Below are 27,630 nucleotides of genomic sequence, written 5' to 3' on the forward strand. Positions count from 1 at the left end.
CCCTCCCCTAGCCCACGCTCTCACCTGGAGACATCTCGCGGCGCCCATCCGCGTCTCCTGCACGAAAGGGTTGGGCACAGGCGGCGGGAAGAAGGACGCCTGGCGGGGCACCATAGGCGGCCGCAGCCCGGCTTTCCCCATGCCCGCGCCCGGCACGGTGGCCGCCACCGCCGCCGCCTCCGCACACTGGCTCATGGCCCAGCCGGGCCGTCCGACCGGACCCAGCGACGGATGCGAAACACGGGAGTTAGCGCCCCGGGAGACCCAGGGGAAGCTTCTCCCGAGTCCCAGCCCGCGGCGGTGCTGCGGGCGCTCCGCGCAGGCGCGAGTCACCTAGACACAGTCCGGTCTCGCCCCACCCTTCTGACTCCGGGCGCTCCGGCCTGGCTCCACCCTCTGAGCGCTAGCCACACCCCTTAAGGTATGGGCTCTTCCTCTTTGGTCATATAGCTCCGCCCCCTGGAGGTGACTTTCTCCCTCAGAGCAGGGCACCCCCAGTGACAGTTTAGGCAGAGTTCTCTGCTTGAGGGTCATGCTCACCTAGAGTACCAATCCCTTTTCTGGGCTCTGTGGCTGCCTTGGCTAAATCGATGTCTCCATGAGCCTCAATTGGCCCCTTCTGTAACATGGGGATATACAGAACTCAGATTTACAGCTGAAAGAGCCTTGACAACGGAGAGATTGGTACCTGGGGTGGAATCTTCCCCTCAAAACATGGACTGATCCTGGCTGTCCAAAGGAAAACTGAGCTTTCCCAATGCTGTTACTAGAAAAAGGCAGAAACAACTTTTGCCTTCCACATTTGATGAGGAACCTGGCCCCAAAAAGGGAAATGATTTGGGCTGTGACTCCATTTCACCCTGAGGAAGTTCAGGAGCCTATCTGGAAGTAGATGGATGGGGGGAGGGGGCTGGGTAAGATAAGCCCGAGGTCAGCAGGTCAAGCCCTGAGTGCTGAGAAGCAGAGGCTGAAGATGGGGAATGATTTACAGTTACAGGTCAACTGCTCACATCAGGATGGAGGGCATGGTGAGAATCGGAATCTGGGCCCTGGCTCAGCGATGCTTCATACTCAGCTACTGCAGAATCTCAAAATCTTCCAACCCCACCAGAGAAATGTGTGGCTTGCAGCTCCTTGATTAACCTCTCCGAGCCTGTACTCTCATCGAAGCATGGGGCAAGATTAATGTCTATGCCACAGGGCTGCAGAAGCAATTTTTTTAATTGTTAATAATTGTGTATTAATAGATTAATAATAGCGTATTACAGTCACAATATAAGCCTTGGGGGTCTTCAAATAGGGGCTGGCAGCCCCATATGGCTCTTTAGCCAGAAACTTGCACCGAAGACTATTTCTTTGAGACCCTCAAGGACCTGAGCCATGGGGCAAGCCACAGGGAGGAGAAAAGACAACTCTTGGCCCACTAAGGTCACCCGCAGAGAGTCGTGTCTACTCCTTGTCCCCTTCCCCACCAGCCCCACCATGAGAGGCCTGAAGCAATAAGTCTAATTAAAGCCAGAAGGGGGCTCTGAAATAATCCTGGGCCTTCAACTTGTTATCCCAGCAGCTCCGGGATTTCCAGAGAAGGGGATCATAGCTTCCCCCTCTTTAGGTTGTCATAAAGATTAAACCAAGTGAGGCACATCAAGGGCCTGGCACAGAGTAAGCGTTCTATTGATGGAAGGGATGTTACTATTGTTCACTGTTAGTAGTAGCAGTGTTAGAACTGGCGTTCTTGTCAGCAAAGAAACAGAGACTCAAAAAGGCAGGGAGCCTTGAACGAGACAAAGTGACAGAACCCCTATCTCAAGGCTCTTTCTACAGGACAGAGGGACTCTAGCTACCCCACTCGTAGGGTCTCTTGCTATTTATTCTGGCAGCTCTGGCCTTTGCAGCAAAGATCACCTGAGCTCCAGAGGGAGCAGAGATGTAAACTTTTTACACTGTTATCCTCCACCCTCTCTAGACTCCGCAAAAAACAAAGCAAAACAAAACAACCCACAAACACTGCCACGCAGTTGGTGTCTTTATTCATACTCATTGACATTTCCCATGGGGAACTGTTGAAGGGAAGTGGGGACGGGGCTGAGAGGGGTTTCCTCCAGCCAGTGGAGGAAGTGATGGGTTAGGGACGTACTAAATAGAGCGAATGAGAGAACCATCCCGACAGTGGGCTGAGATGCCTCGTGGAGTGACTTCAGACAACCTGAGTCCTTCTGTCAAGAAATACAACGTCAAAGTGGAAAAATAAAAACTGAAAGAAAAGAACAAAGTGCGTACAAAGCGATCTGCTAAGGTAGGAGAGTTTCCTAAGGCAGCCAGCAGTGAGAAGCCAGGTGTGTGGGGCGGCCGCGGGACCATGTCCCCATCCCACTGCCCCACTGCCAGGCCGGGCTGTCGGGCCACCAGTGCCCTCTTGAGACAGTCTCTGTCTGTTGGCTCTGAGGGTGCTGTCAGCCACAGAAAGTCGTGGCCGGGGGGGAGAGCCTGAAGTGTGGGAGCACCAGGGCAGCCCAGGGCAGGGCTGCATTGAGAACATCAAAGCATCTCTTTGGGGGTGGCTTTGGAGGGCTGGTGGGATACGGAGTGGGGAGGTGAAGGCAGCTGGGAGGGGGACAATCAGCACCGTTCCTTGGGCACAGAGCAGAGCCACTCTCCAGAACCTTAAATTACTAGGAAGGGGTGAGCACGCTGGTTAAGTACAGAGCTGAAGGCTGCCAGGCCATCCGGGTCCTTCCCTGGCTTCAGGGCTCGGTCGGCAGATGTTGGAGGGGCAGGGCAGGGAGACACAGCCTGCTCAGCAGCCCAGCCAGTCGGTTTTGATGCTTCCAAATTTCACACTCTTCAGACTCTGGTTCTCCAACTTCAGGTAATAGGCACCCTTGAAGAAGTAGCTGTGACCTGGCAGGAGAAAGAGGAGAGGCTGTCACCACCGTGTCCTGAGACATGGAAGGTTCCCGGGAGCTTGGAGAGTCACCTGCCATAAGGAACAAGCTTTTCAACCAGAGAAGATCCCTTGGAGAGCAGTAGAAGGGGAACGGCTGTGGAAGTAAGTGCTCGGAATCCCTGTTTCTTCATCTTGAAGATGGGACTAAAGATACCAACCTCTTCGAGCTTGTGGCAAGGATTAAATGAGATAATATGTGCTATTATAAATATAAATAACAACACTCCACCGAGCACGGGCACAGACAAAGCACTTCCCAGAGACCAGATGTGGAACACCAGGAGGCTTCTAGCTCGGTCTGGCCTACAGATGGGTTGAATTTGGCTCACACCAAAAGGCTTTTGTTTTGTTTTGTTCTGAATTCTGAGTAAGCTGCCAACCCAAAAACATCTGGAAATTTTACATGAAAATATACATTTCTCACCTCCTTTTAAAACAGCTAGAATATCTTAACGGCACGCCCCCCCCCCCCCCCCACATCCCCACCTTTCCTGCAGCAACCAGGAGATGCAGGTGATTGTAAATAACCCATGTGCCTTCTGGTTTGCCGCAGACCCCTGTCTGCCTGCCTGCCTTGCTCATTGGCGCTACTGGCCTGGCCCCCACGGACTTGAAAATGTGGGACCCCTGACATACATGACCCCATTTAATTCCTTGAAAATCCCTGTACCTAGTAGGTGCTCCCTAAATTATTATTCTTGAAGATAATCCCTAACCCAGCCCCCTCTAGATCATACACAGGTCTTTCTCGAACATGTGAGACCTTTTACCACCGGAAGTTAGGGCCATGGGCTTCGCGTAGCAGAGGGGCTCAAAAGAAATCCTTGAGGAATTTAAATGCAACCTCTTCTAAGAAGGCCAAACTGGGACCCCTTTCCAGACCCCTGCAGACCTCACAGAAGCCTCCCCAGGAAGATGTTTTGCAAACTCCAAATGCTATCCCTTGCCGATACTGGTTGTGTTTTACTCAGTGAGGGACCAGGGGCACATGGAGGTGAGTGGGAGATCTTTGCCACATCAGCAGCAGGGCACGACAAAGTCTGTTCTATCTCAAATGGAGCCATCGTTCTGCTAATGAGAAGCAGTCACAAGGCCTCCTATGGAACCTGAAAGGGCCTGGACCAAACCCCAGAATGAATCCAGGGCACAGAGCCCGCGTTTCCTGTTCCAGCAGGCCTCCTGCCTTTCCCTTTCCTGGCTCCAGGCCCTGCAGCTGTGATGGGCCTTTCTGGGTCTTACTGCCTGGAGCCGGCTGAGTGAGCGGAGGTCAGGGGTCTGGATGCCTTCCCAGCACTGGGCTGAAGGGGCTGGTTTGTTTTTCCCCCCTGAGCACCGCCTGTCTCCCTGCACAATGAGGGAGTGTGTGCTTGGGAGGAGCTGGGCCCTGGCTGGGGGCAGGGAGGCACGTCCTAGAAAGCGGACAGGGGCTCGGGCAACTCACCACCGCCCTGCAGGTCCACCACGGCGTCCAGGTTATCTGGGATGGCGTTCCAGGCATCGGCGATGAGCTTGGGGAAGCCGGGATCCATCTTCTTCTTGACTTCATTGTATCTGCAAGGAAACGGATATGAGGAACCCATGGGGCCTCCCTAAAGGCCAGCCCTTCTCCAAACCTGGCTGGGAGGGCCCAGCAGCCAGTTCCTGGTTGAGCCTGGGAAATCAGACCTAGCCCTGCAGGGAGGCAGCCGGCTGCAGTGGAAGGCCAGAGAGTCAGACTGGGGTCTGGATCCCGACTCCACTACTCACTAATTACATGACCTTCAACAGTCCCATAAAAGCAGTCTTGTGATTATTGCTAACGTGTAAAGCAATGTGCTAACCGCTTTCCATATACTTTCTCAGTCAATCCTGTGACAATCCCAGGACACAGTTATTACCGTAATATCCATTTCACAGACCAGAGACTTCGAAAGGGCACCCAGCTTCCAAGTGGGATCCAACCCAGGCCTGGCTGACTCCAGGGCTATGAGCTGCTCTCTGAACCTCTACTTTACCAACTGTAAAATGGGGCTGTAGTTAATGTATTTAATTAACATAGCAAATGAGAGAACATAGGCAAAATGTCTGTCTCCATGTCTGGTACTTCGTAGGTATTTGGGAAATGTTAGTCCCTTTCCAAACTTGATCCCTGCTGCAGTATGAGGAGCACTGGACTAGGAGCCCAAGGACGGGTTCCAGCCTCATTATTCTTTCACTGAGAGACTGAAGGCTTGGACAAACTGTTGCTGCTTTATCCATCAGGTGGAGATGACAGTCCCCATCCCAGGAGATGATCTCACCCGGGATGGCCAGGGGTGGTTACAGGGCAAGGTGGTTCGGGAACCTAAGCCCTGTTAGTCACAGGGCGGGCCTCCCACCACCCCTGTCCCTGCTGCAGCTACCAGGGTGAGTAGTTATGCTGGGCTGTGCCTGTTACACAGCTAAATACCTTGAGTATTAGCTGGCAGAGTTTTCTTTCTGGCTATGCCGCCACCTTTTTCATTTTGGAGAATTTTTTAAATGCTGGGGTCCCTTTGGTTCCTTTGCTAAAGGGACCTATCCATTGTTCGCTAAATATTTAATGAGCTCCCCCACTGTCTGCCTGTGGTTACTGCATTAGTCAAGATAAAGTCCTGGCCTTGAGGAGCTCATTGTCTAGACGGACCTGTGTTTGAATGATGCTCGGGTGACAGCCAGGCTTTCCTCGGCCGTGCCTCAGAGTGGGTCCCCGTCCCCACGGCCAGCCCGATCACCCTGACCCGAGACACCAACAACAATGTCCCCTGTAGGTTCCCTTCTACAGGGGGGCTTTGCTTCCCCCTCTCCTCATCACCCCGAGAACGGCCAGAAAAGCCTTCCCTTCTGCATCATTTAGGCTGCTTGCAAAACCTAACATGCTTCCTCGTGACCTGGCATCCCAAACTCAAGTGTGCATCTCAGAGTCCCAGCACTCCACCCACGTCACCTTCCCTGATGCCCCCGCTCGGAGCTATGTGTCTTCTGCTAGTGTCCAGTCTGCCCGCAGAGGGCAGGCAAGGCAGGAAGCAATCCCATTTTAGAGATGCAGAAACGAAGGCTTAGAGAAGTGAACTGATTTGGTTCCAAGTTCTGTTTCTCGGGGAAGAACACAGCATCATGGCATCAGAAGGTGCTGCCTTTGCAGGGATCTGGAGCTCTTCGTTTAGCTCTGTCCCCAGGTTCCTACAGTGTTTCCTGCTGGCTGTCTTTTAAAGGGTTTCTTTTGGGGTGCCTGGATGGCTCAGTCGGTTAAGAGTCTGCCTTTGGCTCACGTCATGATCTCAGGGTCCTGGGATTGAGCCCAGCATTGGGCTCCTTGCTCAACAGGGAGCCTGCTTCTCCTTCTTCCCCCTGCTCATGCTCTCCTACTCTCTCTTTCAAATAAATAAATAAAATCTTAAAAAAAAAAAAATTCTTTCTCTGTGACACCCTGTATTTCCCTGCAGCTGCAGGAATTGGCAGTGTAGAGCAGGTGTTAAGAACACAGACACCTGCATCTCAACTTTTCCACAGGTGTGTATCCTTGAGACACTTCAGCCTCAGTTTCTAAACCTGAAAAACGGGGCTAAGAATAGTATCTACCTTAAATAAGAAATAAAGGTGAAATGCACCTATGTCTATTTCCCGCATTCTCGCTTAAGCTCCACAAGTTAAAGTGTGACTATGTCTTGACCACTGCCTTCCGGCACCCAGCTAAGTGCCTGGGACAAAGGGGATGCTGAGTGGATGTCGGTGGGTTTAGTGGAAGCTTCCAGAAGCAGAAGCTGAGTACTCCCTGGCATAAGGGAGATGCCAGGCTGGAGACAGACGCTTGTCTTCTGTCATCGGGGGCTCTCTGTCCTTCTCCTCTGGGCCCTCTGCAGACTCAGCTCCAGTAACAGTGTCAAGTTCATCAACCACCTCTTCTGGGAGACACATCTGCCTCTTCTGGAAACCCAGTCCAGAGCATCCAGTAAGGCCTTCGGCTCGGCTGCTTTTAAGTAAGTGTCGCTGACCTAAAGCAGGGCCACCAGGACTTGGGAAGGTGGGCTTGTTGCAGAAAGGGACCGGGAAGCAGGTAACTCTCCCCGAAACCCAGCAAAGCACCAGCACAGCCCGAGTGCCCACGTACGTGCACACCCTTGCGTTCACACATGACCCCATCTGTCCTGTGTGGTTTACCAATCCCCCAGGAGGCACTGGAGGGAGATTAGAGAAGTCCTTCCAACACCATGAGCCATAGACACCCGTCTTTATGATCGAATTCTGAGATCCACGTTTTTGTGTGTCCCACTGTCCTCATTCTAAGATTTGGAGAGGGGATTCAGGGCGCCTACCGTGCAGAAAGGCCATTTGTAGTATGTGCTTGTGCTCAGGATTGTTCCGGAGCCTGTGGGCGGAAAGCCCGCTCCGAGCTTTCCTGGCTGACTGTGTTCTTTCTTGAGGCTTGAGATATCCATCAGCTTGAGTTGCTAAGTGTCTTAGCAATATGTCTGGAATTCCTCTCTGACACCGGCAAACAGCTTCTGAATGCAGGGCAGCTAGGGGCGGGGGTGGAGGGGCGCAGGGAAGGGGGAGAAGAGAGAGGCCTGGGAGGGAAGCTGGACTGTTCCAGGAATGGCAGACAAAGGGCCCACCAGAGGCAGCCACAGGAGGAATGCAGGAACCAGCCCCTGCTCCCCCCACCCCTTCCCACTAACCGAATGACCCTGAGAGTACCGGGGAGGAGCGTGGGGTTAGGGCACAGGAGATGCGGTCATCCTCCTGGCTCTGGGGTCAACACACTTGCATTTAAGTAACATAGACCATGTTATTGAATTTCTTCGGGCCACCGTTTCCTTGTCTGGGAAATGTGAAGAATTATAATCAAACTCCGGAAGTCTGGGCGGCCTTTCACTGACCCTTCTTGGATATCGGGCTCCCTGACCCGGAGCCCTGACTGTGGCCTCTTGGAATTGAACCCTTCCCTTTTGATGACCTAGAGCAGGGAGCTACCTGCTTCTGAACTGGCCCCCCTGCCAGTCTGCGCCCACAGACACTGCGGCTGTGGCAGACACACCAGACACACCAGCTGCTTCCCAGGGGGGCCCAATTTGGATGTTCCTGCAGGCAGCTGGTGCACCCATCTCTGTCTTCATCGTATATCGTCCTCTGCCCTCCCCCCACCTTCACCACCGCTATTTCAGAGGACCCTGCTATCTTAGGTACAGTATTGGACAGTAAAGAATAAATAGCATGTTCTCTGGGAGCCAGAATTCCAAAGTTCAAATCCCAGCCCGCCATGATGTGGCTGGGTGACTTTAAGCTAGACACCTAACCTCTCTGAACTCCAGTTGGCTCAACTGCAAAATGGAAATAATAGTAACAATACTATTAGTATAATAATTAGTAACGATACCATAAATGATCTCATAAAGCCCTTGACATAGCATCTGGCATATAGAGTCAGAAGTAGCAGCTGTTAGACTTATTTTTATTATCCCTTTCTGCAGCGAGTCACCCCCAGATGGAAAGCTCCAGACCAGGCAGACGTGGGCCCTATCCAAAGTGTTTGGAAAAGGAAAGGAGGTTCCGACCAGCCCCGTACCAGCAGTGTGCTGTTCATCCTTCCGGGACCTCTCAGAGGGCCTGCAGCCCTGTCAAGTTAGAGGTCAGAGAGGGGGTATCTGAGGCCCCAAACCGCCGACCCTAACGCAGGAAGCTGAAAACCACAGAGCATCTTCTCCAGGTCTGCACACTGGCCGCACCGACCTCCTTTCGACTGCCCCGCCCCCTGCCTCGGCGCCCTCCCCGCCCACCCCTCACCTCCAGAACTTGTCTCCAGCGAAGATGTAGGTCTTCTTGTTCTTGCTCCAGTTAAAGGCTGCGTCCACACGCTGAACATCAGGGGGCAGCCCCAGGCTGGTCAGTGGCTTGGGGTACCCTCGCTCCAGGGTACTGGCTGAATAGACCCAGTATTCATTCCCTGGGGCGGAAGCAAAGGTTGTGTTGGTTCCTCGAGCTGCAATCCCTCAGCCTGGCCTGTTCCTTCCGTCGTCTGACTGCCGGGGGCCCCGCTGTGGCCATTCTTAATGGGGACACAGGGTCCTGCTCACTTCCGGTTCAGTGCTCAGAATCTGGTCTCCCATATATGGTTTTACAAACTGCTTATCTGGCCGAGGAGGTAAGTGGGGGCAGTGGGGTGCCTCCAGCCCTCGCTCATGCACCAAGCCACGTATCCTAAGTGTCACCCCTGCCATGAGACCTTCTCCTAACTGGCACCACAGTCCAGGACCCCTCTGGGATGGAGGACATGGGAAGCTGGCTGGGGGAACGCGTACCTGTCATGCTGCTGAGCCTTTGGGCCCACGTCTCAGACCAGGGCAGGCTCCTGTGGGTTCTCCCTCCCCAGCCACAGCCTTACTGCATTTCCTCTTAAAAGCCTGCTTTTCCTTCTCCTCTGCTAGCTTATGAGCTCAGTGAAGTCAGGGCCTGGACCCCTGTAATACGGTAGGTTCCGATGAGACCCGGGTGAGCAGGGTTTCCTAAATGTTGGCCACGGGACCCTACCTTGGTTGTTTTTACCACTTACAGAGATTTCCCGTACTATTATTTATTCCTTCTTTGCTTTCGAGGAATTTATCTTATAATCCATAGAAAGACATTTATTTTTTGGAAATAAATTCACTTTAAATGTTAAAAATGACACGACCTTTTAAAAAGTTCCAGCTAAAATCGCTGTCTGCCGAAGGCTCTAGTACTGGAAAAGTGTAAGAGACGCTGCACTGAACAGTGATTTTACTTCTAGAAGAGGAGTTGGAAGGATTGAAAATTAAAATGTAATGGAACATTCACTCCGTGGGCTAGTGCTGTTTGATGCTGGGTGTCTGAGCCCTTCTCCCTGAAGCCCATGCTTCCGGAACTAATGACTGAGAGAACAGATCCAGAAAGGACAGGGAGCATGCATAGGTGCACAGGAACCCTGGTGCAGAGCCCTGGGAAGCTGAGGGCGAGGCAGAGCCCTTCCCACACACCTGCAAAGAACACAGCTTTCTCCTCCTGTGGGGCCTCGTACACGGCATCGATCTTCTCTGGGAGCTCAGGCCAGAATGTGGCTACCAGCAAGGGCCCCATGGGCTTGTTCTGTGGCGTCACCGTCCGCCAAATGAACCTGGGGTGGGGGGCAGAGGACAAAGGAAACCACACCTTCCGTCACTCTGCAGCTGTCCCACATACGCCTCCCCAAACCCACTCAAAAACTTCCCAGTGGTGGTATCTCCAGAGGGGGAGGCAAGGTTAAAGGCACATTTGAGAGGGACTGGAGAATGGACAGAGCCCCCTCTGCAAGATGCCAGGGCTGAGAAGCCACATTTTTGCTCCCTATCTTGCTCCCTCCTCCAGGAAGTCTTCCCTAACTACCTCTGTCTCTACCATAGTCTTCCTCCTCTGAGGCTTTTAACACTGAGTGCCTTGGAATAGTAGTTTGTTTGTTAAAATGTCTCTTTCTGAACCAGAAGTCCACTGAGGCAGGGGCAGGTGGTACTCAAAATATTTCCTGAATTGCAGTGGAATGGAAACGTGCACTTTGGCAAGGGGGAGAGCTATTATTATTTATGGAGCGCCTACTAAGTGCCAAGCACTTTGTGTGTCTTGTAAAATGCAATCTTCACGACAAGATGCTGGTAGTTTACCAGCATCTGTGATACGTTTATTTCCCTATCAACCTTCCTCACCCCACTCCTATATTTATGATCCAAGCATGCCCAACTTCGGACCCCATCCCCATTCTGATGAGCTTAAGCCGCTGGTCTCCAAGTATGATCCCCAGACCAGCAGCATGGGCATCATCTGGGAACTGGGGAACACAACTTTGTTGGGTCCCACTCGGGACCTATGCACCAGACTCTCTGGGCTTGGGGCCCAGCAATCTGTCTTAACATGCCTTCCAGAGGATTTTAACTCATGCCGTTGTTTGAGAACCGCTGGTCTAAGCCTATCAGCATGTCTTGGCAACTGGCATTGATTCAGCAGTGATTGTATGATTCATGTGGGCCCACGAGATTGAACAGACTTGGAATTCACAGCTGGGGAACCTCTCACTCTTTCCTGCTGGATGTGGCCAAGGAAGCCTGCGGCCCCTTCTATGCACCCCCACTCCGGCCCCTGGCAGTCACTGTGTGACCACGAGGGACCAGCCCTCAGGGAAAATCAATGCAGAGGATAGCAGTGGACAAAGGCATCACTGAATCACTGAAAACATTTTCCATCCTGCGAGGCAGCCCTACCTCTGGACTTCATACCACATGAGAGCAGTTTCTCTCTGCTGTGTAAGTTGGTTTGAGTTGGGGTTCCCTCTTCCTGGCACCCTGATACCGTAAGAAGGTATCACCATCTTTACCCGACAAATGAAACGCAGAGAGATTATGGTATTGCCAGGATTCAAACCCAGATCTGACTCCAAGATTTGAATTTAATTTTCTTGCCTATTACCCTTCTCATCCCCTCCTCTGACCCCGTCCCCAATTCAGTGCCTACCACTCGTTCTGCACATGGGCGGTACTTACGTATTTACTGGCTAATTCAATAAACCCATCAAACATGCATCAACTTCCTTATGAAATGACGCTTTGTCAAGCCAGGGATGGCTCCAAACCCAGGCCTGTGCTCTGCACGCTTTCCCAGGTCTGCATGTCTCAGTTCTGAATGTGGTCAGGGCCTCCCAGGTGGGAAGGGCTCCAGGTTAAAGGAGTCTGTTGGGGTGGGGGGCCCGATGGTACCTGACTTCTCACTGCATTTTGAGTCTCTCCCCTGTCTCTCTCTCTGCATCCTGGCCATCTCCCTGTGGGCCAGAAGACTCTGGAAAAAGCAGGGCACTTGTCCCCCAGCACCTAGCCCAGGGCCTGGACCAGAGGAGGAGGTCCTTCACTAAAGTTTGCAGAACACCTTCTAGCCTCATCAGGCTCCCTCTCTACCTCCCCCAAGCCAGGAATTCTCACATCTCTGCGGCTCTGGTCCTGCAGGGCCCCCTGACCCAAACACCCTCCCAACCTGTGAGCTCATCACTCCCCCTGGATCTGCTTCTAGTTTAAAGGCCTGCTAAGGTGCTGCTTCCTACTCAGAGCCTTTCCTGACTCGAGGTTGTCCAGGCAAGCATTTCCCAAATGCTTCTGCAATTCCATCCTTTCACTCGGCTACGGACTGCAGTCAGCTCTCCCTGCCTTTGTTTCCCAGACTTGACCGCTGCTACTCACACTTCAGTGTGCCTAAGACTCATGGGGAATTTGCAAAAATGGAGATGCTCAGGCTCACTCCTAGAGATTTCAGCCAGAGGGCTTGTGGGCAGGGGCAGCAACCCACACTCACTAGGGAGCTCTGCCATAGGAGATCTCTGGACCTCTCTTTGAGAACGTTCCTCTAGGCATTAGGTGTCCCCTAATTAGGCGTCCCATCCGCTCCCAGCACAGCACCTCCACCCCAGTTCTTAAAGCAAAGTAGCTGGCACCGTAGGTCCCAGATGGCTCATTGCTGACAATCTTAGCTAGTGTGATTGCATACAGTTACCCCGCGCCAGGCATTATTCTAAGCATTTAATCTTACAGCCTTGAATCCCAAAAACAGCCCCATGAAATAGGTAAGAATACTAGTCCCATTTTATAGATGAAGAAATTGAGGTACACAGAAGACTCATAATTAACTTGCCTATATTCACGCAACCAGTAAGCCGCAGATCCTGGATTCCAACCCAGATCGGCAATCTGGGTCCAGAGCCCATTCTGTCAATTACCACACACTGGATGCATGGATGAGTGGATGGATGGATGAGTGGATGGATGGGTGGATGGATGGATGGATGAGTGGATGGGTGGGTGGATGGATGGATAGATGAGTGGATGGATGGATGGATGGATGAGTGGATGGATGGATGGATGGATGGAGAGTGGATGGATGGATGAGTGGATGGATGGGTGGATGGATGGATGAGTGGATGGATGGATGGATGGATGAGTGGATGGATGGATGGGTGGATGGATGGATGGATGAGTGGATGGATGGATGGATGAGTGGATGGATGAGTGGATGGATGGATGAGTGGATGGATGGATGAGTGGATGGATGGATGAGTGGATGGATGGGTGGATGGATGGATGAGTGGATGGCTGGCTGGCTGGGTGTGTGGATGGATGGGTGGATGGATGATGGATGGATGATGACAGACCAATGGGTAATAGATAAAAAGATGATGGATGGATAGAGGATGGGCAAATAGATGAACGATGGTGTATGTATGCATGTACGTATGTACAGATGGATGATGGACAGACGCCTTAATGCAGTCCTACATTATGTCTGCCATTCTCTGGGAGGACTAGGGCGGCTGGGTGAGTCTCAGCTTTTGGCTGATTGAGCTAGGGCCTTTATCTCTAGCACAAAGGAGACCACATCTCCCCTGTGGTTACTTGCTCCCCCTCCAAGGAACAATCTGGCTGTCTGGGGTCAAGGCCATTCCAGGAGAAAGCCTTTGGGAGCTTGGATTGTTGTTCCCCATTCTTCCCTCCACCCCTATTTCAAAATTCTACATCCATGTGCGTTTGCCATGTGACCTCACAGCACCACCCTCGACAGCAGGGGTTGGGGCTGGCCGTGTGATCTGCTTCAGTCAATGGAAAATTCTCAGACGTGATGTGAGTGGAGGCTTTAAATGTGCTCACGTGGTTTGATTCGGCCTCTTGTGCTCGTCATCTGCCACGAGCAGCTGCTAACCCCAGGAGAATGAGGGACGTGCTGAACATCCCTCAACCCAAACCGCAGACTGAAACCCAGACAACCAAAGCAAACAGAGCAGACCCAGAGACTAGGAGAGAGCGAAAGAGGTGTCTGTTGCCGTAAGCCACAGACATCTGGGGGCTGTCTGATAACATGGGACAAAGTGTCTCTACAGGGCATTCTATGAAGACCCCAATAGGCTCCCTGACCGAGCGTTGGGGAGGCAAGAATCTGTTCAGGGAATGGGCAGAGGGCGAGGACAAGGAGCATGCTCCCGCACTCACCGGTCCTTAAAGAAGAAGATCTCCCCACGGATCTGAGAGATGCCATCGAAGACGATGTCCTGCTTGCAGATCTCAGGAGTGACGGGTCCCAGAGTTGGAGTGGGGCCGGTGCCCGTGTCGATGTCAGGGGAGGCCCCTGGAGAAGGAGGACGTGACTTCAGACCCTCCCAGGTCTAGCAACTATCCCCACCAGGCTGAGCTCCCAAGACCATCCACCCCTGCCTGCGAAAGGTCAGAAAAAATAGTATTCTGGCCTTGGAGTGAGCGTGAGGAAGACACAGAGAGGACGCCTGGACGTGGCACGGGGAGGACAGTAAAGAGAAACCTGAGTCTTGACAGAGGCAGTTTGCGGATGTCACCCTGACCAGTCGCCACCACCGTTATTACTACCGTTATTACTTCTGCTTTATAGATGGGGAAACTGAGGCCCACAGAGGTTGAGTAACTCGCCCAACCATTCAAACCCCATGCTCAGGTTCTCAAGCCCGCAAGACAGTCAGGGACATCTGTGGCCACCTCTGTGTCCAGCATTGGATGTGTGGAACTTTCTCCAGGATTCATCCCTTTGCCCCTCATGGCAATGGGCCACGGTTTAGAGATGAGGAAAACAAGTCCAGGGAGGTAAAGACTTGCTCCCTCTCTTGCTGCTGGTGAGTGGTGGACGTATGCGAACCCGGCGTCTATCCCTGGATCTGGTGTTCATTCCCAAATCCATGTGCCCCCAGCCTTGTTATCCAGCACCGCTCCTGCTGCTGTGACTTGGTCCAGGACCATTTTATAGCTACCTTCTTTTTTTTTAAATGGGCCCACTCTAACCTGTAAGTGTTAGTAAATTTAGCACTGGTTTCAAGCTCTGGTGGAACTGTGCCTACTACACATTAAAACAAAAAACAATCAGAAGCGCCTGGGTGGCTCAGTCAGTTAAGTGTCTGCCTTCAGCTCAGGTCATGATCCCAGGATCCTGGGATCAAACCCCGAGTCAGACTTCCTGCTCAGTGGAGAGCCTGCTTCCCCCTTTTCTCCTGGCTCATGCTCTCTCTTGCTATCTCTGTCTCTTTCTCTCACATAAATAAATAAAATCTTAAAAGAGAAGAAAATCGGCATGAAAACCAGGCACTTTGATTCCCGGTATCATCAGGGTCTTTCTATACATTGGGCAATTCTGCCCTGTGTTTAGCTCGTTGTCCTGGATTCTAAATCTGGTGACCCTGACCCAGAAGGGTCACTTTCCTTGGGCCTCAGTTTACTCACCTAGAAAATGGGGAACCAGTTTCTCCCCTGCCAACCTCACGTAGTGGCTCTGGGAAGCCAAGAGGGGCGTGAACGCTGGTGTTATTTGGAAAGGAAAAGGACCATCCAAAGGAAAGGGGCTAACCCTTGGGGACCCGGTGGGGGGAGTAGCTCTGCTACTCCCAGGCCAGACCAACGCTCCTGCCGCCTGCCTTTGTCTCCTGCAGTCCTGGAGATCCCTGGGCCTCCATCCCAGGCTGCATGACCGCCCCAGACCCCCATCCAGAGGCCCCCATGCTGACGGTTACCGTAGAGCTCTTGAATGCCCTTGATGTCGTCCTGGGACAGGCGGAAGTTCTTGGTGAAGGTGTAAATGGGCGCCATCAAGGCTCCAGGGTCCTCCGAGTGCTCCAGCCCCATTGCGTGGCCAAACTCATGGGCTGCCACCAGGAACAAGCTGTACCCTGAGGGCCGCAGGAGGGGGGGGAGCAGAGAGACAGGGAGAGAGCTGAGAGAGCTGGAGGCCTTGGCCCCAGCGATGGGGACCTTAGCGGGGCTGAGAGCTCTGCGGCTGGCTCATATCCATTCTTCTTTCTCCTAAGAGTTCCGGGACCAAGAGACTATGCCCATTGCCTTCAAGTAAGGTCAGCCAAAGTCCCTTTGTCCCCTTCCAGGGTGGGATTCCTGGGAGCTATGAAGGAGAGCAAGAAGCAGCTGCAAATCCTCGACTTCAAGTCCCGTTTGTTAAAAACCCCGTTCTCTGGCTCTATGTGTTTCTCTACAAAGAGGAGGGGCAAACCTTGCATGCTGGGTCTCCAAAGAGGTAAGAGAGTCGGTCTGCCATATCTCCCCCAGGAAGCAGTAAAAACCATTCTCCCTTGGAGTGGCTGCCCAGGCTCAGCCACAGAGAGCAAACCCCATTTCATACCCTGCTGTGGGATGAATTGAGTCTCCCCCAAAAGAGAGAAGGCAGCCCAAATTGTGGGGTGCCTAACCCTGAGCACCTAGGAATGGGAACTTATTTGGAAATAGCTTCTTTGCAGATAAATTCAGTGAAAATGAGGTTATTCTGGGGTACGGTGAGTCCTTAATCCAAAATGACCATGCCGTTTTACAAAGAGAAGATACATAGAAGGCCATATGACAAGAGAGGCAGCCCTCCGGGAGAACTTAGCCCTACCAGTGCCTCGACGTTGGACATGTAGCCTCTAAAATGCACGAGAATAATTCCTATCGTTTTAAGACACCCAGGTTGTGGCACTGGGCTATGGCAGCCCTGGGAAACTAACGTACACCCCAAGGTGTCACACCAGCTCCAGAGTCTCACGCCATTTACCAGCAGAGGGAGACTCCCGCCTCTAAGGAGAAACCAGGGCAGAGCGGGTAATGCTAGGCCCCAGCATGCTGTTTGACAGGGGTTAAAAAAAAGCTACTTTGTCCAGCCTCTCTCAGTTAGCATGATCCAAACTCCACCTCACTGTGAGTAAAAACAGAAGAAAAGTCACAGAAAAGGAGGCTGATCGAATTCTGACCAGCCACGGACCAACCCTCTCACCTGGCCATCGGGACCATCAGATCGGACCCCCAGGCAGCCTCCTCACCGAGCTGACCACATGGTAAGGTCATGGCCTACCTCCTGGTCACTCTCTTGCCTCAGCCTGTGTGCCCTGGAGGGCTGAGAGCTGTCTCAGGTGGCTCTATCCTTAGCACTCAGCACTGTCAGAGAACCCCCATTCACAACTTGGCCAAGGATGGTGTCTTGGGAGCAAGGAAGGGTCGGAGGGCTCTCTTGTGTTGTATGGACAGTGGCATTGGAGAATGAGGTTACTTCCATTTTCTTCCCTTCTCCTGCCCACCCAGCCCCTTGAAAGTGGGGATGCCCCATAGGGGAATCATTCTCTGGTATAGGGTACCCTGTGCCCAGTGCTGAATGTGTGGGGTAGTAAGAACCCCACTGGAAGGGTGGTCAAGACCGGAGGGGAAAGACAGCATCTCCGTGGTTGGGCAGGACCTCCGCCACCACCGTGTCTCGAAGAGCACAAGTCTATGCCATAAGTGGTGGGGGTGCCCTGGAAGGTTTCTGGTGCAGGGGCGGGGCGGTGTCTGGTGTTTCTGCCCAGTGGCCAGAGCCTTGTACCTTGGTCGGGGCAGAAGCCCCATTTGCGGTCATCGTCATAGTTGGCCGTGGTCGCACACCACAGTTTGCCGTCGCTGCGGCCCGCGCTGGTACAGCTCTCGTGCTTGTTGCCCAAGAAGGTGAAGGGGAAGACACAGGGGGCGCCTTCTGAGTTCCCGCCAATGGTGGACATGGCTGTGGAGGGAGGGACATGGGTCAGGGGGCAGTAAGGCATCTGTGGCCACCACCAGAAAATGACGCAATGCGGACTTCAAAGAGTCACGAGACTGGGGTACTCGCTCAGCCCTGGGCCCTGAAGCAAGCACTTTATACATGTCTCGACAACCCTGGGCAGTAGGGACCATTCATGACCCCCATTTCATGGATGGGAAAATGGAGCTCGGAGAAGTAGAGAAACTTGCCTGAGCAGTTATTGCCAGAAGTGTGAGGGCTAAGACTCAACCCACACAGCCAGATTCCAGAGCTTTATTCAGCCTCCCATGGATGGGGCCAGAGGGACCCGAGGCAGAAGGGGCCGGGCAGAGCTAACAGTGCCCACATACTTCCTTCGACCGTGAGCGCCCTCATGCAGGGTCCTGGGGAGGACCTACCTGGGTCTCCTGCAGAAAGCAGGTGCTCGGTAAAGATCTGCTGGAAGAAGCAGAAAGAAGCAAGGAAAAGAGGGAGGAAGAAAGGAAGCAGGGAGTCCTTGCTGCAAAACAGAAACTGAAGGCTAGAGATGCGGATGAGAGCAAAGAAAGGCAGGAAAGAAAAACTTGAAGATGAGCTGGAGAAAGAATGAGAGAGAGAGAGAGAGAGAGAGGATTACCCGGGAAGCTGAGGGAATGTGGACCATTCAGGCAAGGTTCTGAGCTGGACGGACGTTAGGCATCCCCAACTCAGCTCAACAGGCTACTGGTGCCCATGCATTGTCTGTCCCGATGTGGGTGCCCATGCTGTCCCAACCGCTAAGCACTCTGGCTGGCACCCCAGTCCTGGGGAAAGGTGGTCGGGATGGGGAAGAGGCTCTGGTAGGTTTTCTCTCACAGGGCAGGCTGCCGGCCCCGAGGGGCAGGAAGAGGCAACGACACCCACCGGTCTCGGGGCAGAAGCCATACTTCTTGTCACGGTCGTAGTCCTCGGTGGTGCCGCACCAGCGGTAGCCGTCCGTGCGGCCCTCGGTGGTGCAGCTGTTGTAAGATGTACCCTGGAAGCGGAACGGGAACTTGCAGGGCTGTCCGTCAGCGTTGCCACCCATGGTGAACAGGGCTGGGGAGGCAGGGAGAGAGAGGGGAAGGGTGCGAATGTGAGAGGCCACCCGTCTGCCTGGCTGGGGATCAGCTGGGCGCCTGCATGGGGATGGCGCTGGCGGCCAGGTCACACCAGCGAGATTACAGTATCGTGAGAATATTCAAAACCATCTCCAGTGGTGGGGGACTTGATGCTTCTCCGGGCTCCTGGAGAGCATCCCTGCCTCCCTGGCTGGCTCCATCCCTTCCCAGAGACCTTAGGGACGCCTGCCTCAATGCACCCAAACCCCCTCCTCCCAACAATGAAAAGGTTAAAACCTGGCACACAGCACAGGGTCTGCAGAGCCCGGCCCACACCTCAAGGTCACGGTCCAAGATAACTGGCCGTGCCCACGCCATGCAGATTGCGGTTGGCAGGACCATAAGAGTCTTTCCATTGGAGAGATAGGAAAACAGTTCTGAGAAGGCTCCTGGTCCTCCCCTCTCACTTGATCACAGTCTTTACCACACACTCGTGCACACATGTGCACATGTGAGTGCGCGGGTGCGTCGGGCACGCGCGTGCGCGCGCACACGAAGCTTCCCCTCCCTTTCAAACCCAGGGGCTTTCCTGGATGGCCTGCTGTGGTCCTGCAGGACACAGAGGAGGAGGAGCAGAGGAGGACAGAGGGAACGGAAGGGAGGTGGTATCTTCAGAAACCTTTTAACACGCCCTCTGAGCTCCCTCTCTGTTCTCCCCAGGACAGAGGCTAGGACTGGAGAATTGGGGGGAGAGTTGCGTTCAGAGCCTGGGCTCATCTGCGTGGGTTTTCCCCCCACTCCCCCATGCCTTCATCCACCCCAAAGCTACAAAATGATGTGTCTCCGGAATTGCCAATGAGCAAAACCACAAGTGTGTAACAAGGACAGTCTGTGCGCAAAGGCGCCAGAAGTGACCTCATCGGCCCCCGTTAACTCCACTATGACCAAAATGGGGGCCAGGGATCACAGGATCAGGGCTCCATATCCTCACTACTCCCCTCATCCCAACCAGGAGACCTTCCCCCACAAGGCCAGAAACAATGAGACGCCGGGGAGAGCCCAAACTGAAGCCAGATGCCTTGGTGGCCTCAGAGAAGGAAAGGCAAAGTGTTAACCTCCACAGAGGCCAGCCTCTGCCCTTGGCCTCCCGACAGCTGCAGGTCTACCCCCCAAGAAACCCCCCACTCCTTTCAGATCCAGCCCCCAACAAGGAGAAAGACAAACAGCCACTGACTCAGCAGTCAGGAGGGCCTGAGTAACCAGAACATCTATCCCAAGACCCAAACCCGTGCGTGTTCTACGTATTTGCATCTGGCTAAAGACCAAGTAAATGGCTAATGGCCAGTGCAGGGAAAAACCAGACTTATGAATTACAGCTGTTTCCACTTGCACGATCAAGGCATTCTGTTCTAATCACAGGGACTGACACATGGCAGGGTTAAGGCTGCTTGAATCCCTCCAGGGAAAAGCCACATACATAAACTACTTTTGTTTAAAAGTTTCTGACTCATGAATGGTCAATGGCTTGACCTCTTACTTAATACAAAGTATTGTGCGAGATGTGGTATTAAAAGTGTAAACAGGAACACAATTAACTAGCTCTTTGTTCCCTCCCTTCTGTTAAGACGGCTGGTGCTCAGCGTTCAGTTGCAATGGGGTCAGAGAGAGTCACAAACTCGTCAAATTACAGCTGAAAAGACAGAGGCATAGATAGATCAAAGAGTCTTTACAGGATGGAGAAGAAACACATATCCACAAAATTAATTTTTGGGTCCCCCCCCCCCCCAGTTTTCAGGGCTTTTGACCTCTAGAATCATCCAATCTAATAACGTGACCACGTATGAAGATGTACATGCTGTCTGGTTACGGAGTGTGTCTCACTGTGAAGAATATATTAAAAAAGGATTGAGTGTGTAGGTCTGTACCTTACCCCTTTAAAAAAACTTCTCCCTCTATATGGTTTCAAAATATCTGAAAATGTCGTGTCCCGAGCATTGGCAAAAACACGTACAAGAATACTGAGTCAGGCCTACTTCCTTTGCCAAGACACAGAGATGCAGACACAAGCAAAGACAAAGACTCAGACAAATATGAAACCGCTCCCACACTCAAATGTGTGTGTGTGTGTGCATGTGTGTGTGTGTCACACACACATGCACACACACACACTAGAAGAGTCAGCATCAGGACCAGGAACAATCACTGACATTCCCAGGGCCAGAGTCCCCAAGCCGGGTTGGGTACCAGCCTCGTGTCTGAGTCTTGCCTCTCACTCCCACTGCTGGGCTTTCAATCCATCCCCCAGCCTCTCCTCATGTCCTTGAGGCACACACCCCCCCACCCACCCCACCCCCCAATCCTGGTCTGGGGGTAGAAAGTGATTCTACAGAGAACCACCGGGCATTTGAATAGTTCCAAGTTCATTCTCACACATACTAGAAAAAACATAATTAGCACATCAAATCTGTGATTTCACAACTATTACTGCTAACGGCAAAACAAACCAACGAACCAACTGGTTTAATGACAGCATCACGTAAATGCGGGGACAAGAAGGACGCAGCTGTGGCTCGTGTGGTGGGGGGGAGCTGCGTGAATGAGGCAGTGGCGGGGGGTGCTGGCTGATGGGCAGCATCAAGCCTATGGAGGAGTGGGCACGGGAGTCAGGGGCGACCCAGGGAGGTGGAGGCTGAGGAGGAAAGCCTGGGGCCAGGCGGTCGCTCACCTTCGTGGGGGCAGAAGCCGTACTTGCCGTCCTTTTCAAAATTGTAGGTGGTGGAGCACCAGAGGAAGCCGTCGGAGCGGCCCGTGTCTGTGCAGCTGGTGTACTCCCGGCCGTTGAACAGGAAGGGGAACTTGCAGTACTCGCCGTCGGCATTCCCATACTTCACTCGGACCACTGAGGGCGACACAGGGTGGGCGGTCAGCCCCTCCGGGCGCTTCTTTGGAGACTGGGATTCTGACTCAGCCGGGTTATGGGACCTCCCTCCCACGGCTGGTTCCCTGGTCCCATCAGAGCAGACAGAGGGCTCCGAGGTGGCCAGGGAAGCCACAGTCCTTGTGGCCAAGGGACAGCGAGGCATGCGGGGGACCAGAGAGGAGACCCGGGCGTGACCCGGATATTCACTCTCTTACCTTGCCCTTCTCCCAGGGTCCACAGCTCATCGTCGTCAAAGTGGGAGTCTCCCCCAACGCCGGGACCAGGGGCAAAGGCATGAGCCAGGAGCCCGTCCTTGCCATCGAAAGGGTATCCGTCTCCATGTTCTGCAACACACAGGGTGTCGGCTTCCAACTGCCCCAGCTGGGCCCTGAAACCCGGCCACACTTCCGTCCATGGGCCCTTAGCTGCCCTGTCTGGTGTGGTTATTCAATCCCGAGAACAGAGCATCTCTGTTCCTGACTTGACTGTTACCATCCGATGGTCTGTGCTGTCCCCTCAAGTCTATATGGCTCCCCGTTATCCCTACCACTGACCTTCACTGACCACACGACGGCCGGCGACATCATACCTACCCACAGACTAATACGCCCACCCATGTCCTCGCCACTCTCCACTGTCCCTCATCTGTACCGTTGTCTGTATCACCTACCCCACACCCACACTGCCCATCCAGCCCTGTCACTTACCCTCAAGTCATCACATCGCCAAAATCCACAATGTAAACTTTCAGCTCTGCTTTGCCACCCAGGAGCACGCCACCCACCCGCGTGTCAACACTGTTGCCTGTGCCCATGTCATTTACCCACATCACGCTACCACCACTCACAATGTCCACACCACCCACCTTCAGGTCCACACTGCCGCCAGCGTTCACAGGACCGCCCCACATGGCATCCTTGGTCCTTGCATCTAGCCCCACTTCCTCCCGAGTCTACACTGCTCCACTCTTCCTGACTCACTCTTGCATCTAGAATGCCTCAATGTCCTCCAGCATTCGCCAAGAGAACTTCCTGTGATGATGGGGTATTCTTTGTGCCGTTCAGTTCAAGAGCCACTGATCTCATGTGGCCACTGAGAAACCAAAATGTGGCTAGTGTGATGGAGAAGTGGAATTTCCAGTTCAGTTTAATTCTAACTAATTTAAATGTGAATGGCCCTGTGCCCCTAGTGGCCACCATGCTGGGCGGGGCAGACAGACTGCCTGCCTTCAGGATTACACCCTCTGTACCCACTGTCACGTCACCTGACCCCATATCAGTGTGGCTGCCCAGTGTCTACGCCTTCTACCCTCCTGTCTAAGCTCTGCTCAGTATCCTAGGCCCCCCAGATGGCCAGACTGCCCCTCTGTCTCTGCACCCCTCTTCTGCCTACCCCAGCGGCCGAAGTTGATCATAATGTCCGCCTCCCCATCGTGGATACGAGAAAACCGTAGCGGAGTTACATCGCTCCAGACTTGGAAGGCACGGGCAAAGGCGTCATCCACCGTCTCGGGGTCCAGGTCCGGTGTGTAGCCAATGATCCTGCAGGGCGTAGAAATTCATGCGAGTGTGTCTGTGTGTACAGGGGAATGGGAGTGTGCACATGCACATAAGCATGCACGTACGTGACCAAACATGTGTGTGCCGCTGTGTGACCATGCAGGAACGGGTGTGAATGTGCATGCCCACGTGCCGCTCCTATGTTCCTGAGTATGTGAGGAGTGCACAAGTTGCTGTGTGCAAGTCTGAGTGCATGAGTGTGTGTGTACACGTGGGCAGGTGTATGTGGGCGTGTGGAGCAGAACTCACTGGGAGAGCAGCCCGCCCAGAATGCCTTGAGCTTTTGTGGAGCCCTAGACCAGCCCGCAACCCCATGCCCCCAGCTCAAGAGTCTCCTTTCTTACCTCTGGCTGATGGGCAGGGAGGCTACAGGACAGACAGCTCACCCCTGGAATCCAGCATGAGCCATACAGAACAGAGCTCTCAGCCCAACCAACGACCCGTGGTAACAACTCAATGACAGAATATAAAATTCAGTCGGCAGCCAGTCATCTCCCTCCACCCTGCCCTAGCGAGCCTGTCTAAGAACAAGAGAGACTAGCATTCCTTATGCTCTCACTGTATGCTGGATGCTGATGTCTGTCTTGATATCCCACTATACATGGGACCAAGCTCAGTTCCCAGAGAACCTACAAAAAAGGTTAGGTTTTAGCCCCATTCTGTTGACTGGAAAGTCAAGGCTCAATGCACCGCAACCTAAGGAGCCCGCTGCCCCAAAGCCAGCAAGAGCGTGAGATTCAAGCTCTGGTCTGACGCCACTTCCTAAGAACTTTATTGACAGAACTTAAGGGGCCAGGCCCTCACCAACTACTCCCCAGGACCCCAAGAAGGGAGAAGTCAAGGCACAAAGAGACCCAGTGTCCCGCAGCCCCAGTGCCCTGTTTCCAGCTGCCCAGCCTTGGCACCTGTATGTGATCTGGTTCTTGTCCCACTTGGGCTTGCGGGGGAAGAAGTTGTAGTTGGCCACGTCGGGGTTGCCACAGCGTGGCTTCCGCATGGTCTCGATGGTGTTCTGGTCGAGCTCCCCCGTCTGCGGCAGCCCGAAGAACTTCTGCATCTTCTTCAGTGTGTCCTTCAGCACAAACAGGTTGCAACTCTCCTTGGGGCAGCCATAGAAGGTGTTCAGATATTGCTGGAAGAAATGAACACACGAGGCCAGCAGATGGGTGAGGACGCCCCCAGACCCAAGTGGTCTGGGACCCAGCGGTCCTGGGTAGCCTCCCGGGATCCCAAACCCGCTCTGTCGCCCACCAGTTGAGTGACAGAAAAGCTGTAACACAGGGCACGGAGTGGGTGCTTACTGTATGCCCCATCTAGCAACTCCATAATGCGTTACTCCTACTACCTCCCTCATACAGAGAAAGACATTAAAGCACAGAGAGGTTAAGAAACTTGCCTAAGAACCCACAGCTCACCTATGGCAGAAGGGGATTAGGACCCAAGCCATCCAGTTCTGGAGCCCATGCTGGGAACTCCTAACTCTCTGCCTCTCTTCTTTACCTCTGCCCACTCTTTTAATTCACCCCACTGCTGATGACGGCGGGACTGGTTCCCTCACTTTCCTTATAAAGAGATTCAAGACTTAAGTGTCTGGACTCCAGGAGCAGACAGACCTGGGTTCAAATCCTGGAGAGGTCCTTTCTAAAAAGAAAATTTCCCGTCCTCTGTGCTCACTGAGGTCTAAAGCAAACAGGCCTCTAGGGAGTTTCAGGGATGAACGAGCTCATTTATCTGTTCAACAAATGCTTTTTGGCTCCTACCGTGTGTCAAGCCCTGTGCCAGTACTGGGGAGAGACTGGTGAACGTGGCAGAAGTCTCTAGTCTCCAGGGTTCAGACCCCCGTGTGGGGAGGCAGATGGACCACAGTCAATGGAAAATGGGATGTGTGATGTGTGCCATGTCGGAATAATGAAAAGAACCCAGAGACTTTATTACAGGGGTCCTAACCTTTTTTTTTGGGGGGGGGAGGAGTTAGGAAAAGGGAATAGAGACCATAATAATAGCGACAATGAGAATGATGACAAATATATCTCTTGCTGAGTGTCTACCATGACCCAGGTACCCTTCAAGGTGTCCCGGATGACCTTCCCCTTAACCCCGAGACCCCACCATCATGCTGTTTGCAGAAGCAGCTGAGGAGAAGTGAAGTGCATTCCCCAAGGAGGCCAGTTGTTCGTGATTCCCCGACGTGAAGCCAGGCAATGTAAGTCCAGAAAAGGCTCCTCAAACCTCCTCCTGCATGGCCTCCAGGATACACCAACTTCCCCATGCTGTAGGAGATGTGGGGACCCACCAAGATTTTTCAAGGCTCCAGAGCTCACCCTCTACCAACAGCCATCTCATTGCGCAGGCCAGCTTCAGGCCCCTGAAATAAGGAGCCCCCTAAAAATGTAAGGTCTCCCCACCCATTTGCCCAGCAGGGACAGAACCCTGTATGCAAGCAAGAGGAGTGATGGTGTCACATCCCAAGAAGGGGTTCCTTGGGGACGCCTGGGTGGCTCAGATGGTTAAGCAGCTGCCTTCGGCTCAGGACGCAGGGATCATGACCTGAGCCGAAGGCAGCTGCTTAACCATCTGAGCCACCCAGGCGTCCCCAAGGAACCCCTTCTTGGGATGTGACACCATTACTCCTCTTGCTCTGCGGGGAGCCTGCTTCTCCCTCTGACTCTGCCTGCCACTCTGTCTGCCTGTGCTCACTCTCTCTCTCTCTCTGACAAAATAAATAAATAAAATCTTAAAAAAAAAAAAAAGAAGGGGTTCCTTGGGTGACCAGAGAGTATAAAAGTCCTGTCCTAGGCTGGTTGGGGACAAGGATGCAGGAGAATAGATTTCTCTGGTGGCTGAAGGAGTAAGGAAGTAGATGTCTCGAGGGCTGGAAGGCACATCTGGAGGGGTCCCTGCCCCTGAGGCGCTCACAGGGTGAGAGGAAGTGCGCCTCTGATGCCCCCAGCTCCCTTGTGTATCTCTGCGGTCTGTTGCAGGGCAGTGGGGAGCTCCTCCAGCCAGCCGGCCTGCATCCCAGCTTGCGGCAAAACAACCTCTGAGCCACAGCTAGGAGCCCCGCCAGGAGGGAGGGCGGGCTGGCGGCGCTCCGACCAGAGCTCCAGAGCTCGGGGCTCCATCCGCCCCCGCCCCACGCGCCAGGGCCCTTGTGCACCCGCCCCTCCCGGCGCCTGGCCGGCCAGTGGCCAGTTCAGTCCTCTGGTTCTCCAACCCCCGCTGCAGAAGTTCGAGGAAACTTTCCGAGGTGCAACCCTTGACCCTTCTGGCCAACTGGTCCATTGAGCCAGGTGAAAAAGATGCGCTCTCTGCTTCCCTCCTGCCTCCCAAACTTGCCAAAAGATCCGCTTCAGGGCCTCTCTCCAGATGTATGCCAAAGGTGCCTTGACGTTGGCCAAGCTCTGCTCTGCCCTGAGTTCCCAGCCACACGTGTGCAAAAGTTAACCTAAATTGTGTGCCAAAGGACCCTCTTCCCAAAATCTCACAGGGGTTCAAAGGATCCTCCGTTTTCAAAAGAGACCCCTTTCAGGCCTTTGGCCAAAGGCCTAGGAAGATGCTTGCTAAGGGCCTGTTAGCCAACCTCCCAGATGTGTCCAAAAGTTGTTTACGGAGCGGCTCCCGTGCCAGATCCCCCAGATACCAGACAATGCCGCCGTTATTTACTGAGGAGCTCCCTTCCAGCTGTTTGCCAAAGCGTCCCCTGCCTACCACCACCAGGGAGAAGCCCACCCTGCCGGTCTCCGCAGTTGCCAAGTTGTTTATCAAAGGCCTTCTCCAGTTACTAAGGCTCCCCTACAGTTTGCCAGAGATCCCTCCCTCAGCCAGCCCAAAGAAAGCCCCCCCCCACCAAGCCATTTCCCGAAGCTCCTCCCCACGCCGCGTGCCCACCGCGGGGACGGCCGCTCGGGAGACCCCTGTCCTCCGAAGTCTCTCAGAACTTGGCTCCCGCCGGCGGGCGCTGCGACTCACCACAGCCAGCTCTTTGTCCGTTTTGGGGGCGACATCTCCAGGGAACTTGATGATGGGCGACGGCGCGGCGGCGGCGCGGCTCCACAGGCAGCTCAACAGGCAGAGCACCCGCAGCGGGCCGGCGAGCGCGCCCCGGGCCCCTCGCGCCTCGGTCATTGCGCTCTCGGGCCCCGAGCGTCGCCCGGGGGGTCGCTGGCTCGGTGCGTGTGGCCGCTTCGCCGCCTGGCTGGCGCCTGCTCCGCCGCGCGGCGCTGCGCTCCGAGGGGCCGCTCGACTCGGTGGCCTGGGGTTGGCCCGGCTCAGCGGCGCATGGTCCGGCCCCCGAGTCTCCAGCCCGCGCCGCCGCCGCAGCCCGTTCCCGCCGGTCCTGGCAGCCCCCTTTGTATGTTTCTAGCCCCAGATGCGCAGCTTCCAGCCACCGCCGGAGGAAGTCTGGATGCAGCGGAAACAAGGAGGGGGCAGCCGCCAGATGTGGCCTGCTGGGGTGGGAGGGCGCGGGCTGCGCAGGGAGGGGGCCGAGCTCAGGCCCGCCCCGCGCCGCCCCGCCCTCCCTCCCCTCTCTCCTCCCCCCGCCTCTGAGCCCCACCGCCCGCCGCCAGCCCCGCCGCTCCGGGG

The 27,630-nt window shown here is 54.1% G+C and overlaps 2 protein-coding genes across 2 annotated transcripts in view; both read right to left on the reverse strand.

The window, feature by feature from the left end:
• The window catches only part of LPCAT2 (lysophosphatidylcholine acyltransferase 2), a 67,378-nt gene extending 67,027 nt beyond the window's left edge, over positions 1 to 351 (reverse strand). Inside the window, exon 1 of the mRNA XM_059150966.1 lies at positions 25 to 351. Within this exon, the coding sequence (XP_059006949.1) occupies positions 25 to 195 (171 nt within the window). The 5' untranslated portion in view covers positions 196 to 351. The remainder of the gene's footprint in view (positions 1 to 24) is intronic.
• A 1,657-nt stretch (positions 352 to 2,008) lies between these two features.
• On the reverse strand, positions 2,009 to 27,464 carry MMP2 (matrix metallopeptidase 2). The gene is made up of 13 exons (XM_059152128.1): positions 27,016 to 27,464; positions 23,952 to 24,178; positions 22,880 to 23,028; positions 21,703 to 21,831; positions 21,293 to 21,466; positions 18,392 to 18,565; positions 17,318 to 17,491; positions 15,489 to 15,644; positions 13,951 to 14,086; positions 9,937 to 10,073; positions 8,729 to 8,888; positions 4,389 to 4,498; positions 2,009 to 2,901 (listed from the first exon to the last, which is right to left on the reverse strand). Exons 1-13 carry the CDS (start codon positions 27,169 to 27,171, stop codon positions 2,798 to 2,800), a joined length of 1,986 nt encoding a protein of 661 aa, XP_059008111.1. The 5' UTR covers positions 27,172 to 27,464; the 3' UTR covers positions 2,009 to 2,797.
• Positions 27,465 to 27,630: the final 166 nt, after the last annotated feature.

The sequence above is a fragment of the Mustela lutreola genome, chromosome 16 (assembly GCF_030435805.1).
Source record: "Mustela lutreola isolate mMusLut2 chromosome 16, mMusLut2.pri, whole genome shotgun sequence".
In the NCBI taxonomy this organism is placed as follows: Eukaryota; Metazoa; Chordata; class Mammalia; order Carnivora; family Mustelidae; genus Mustela; species Mustela lutreola.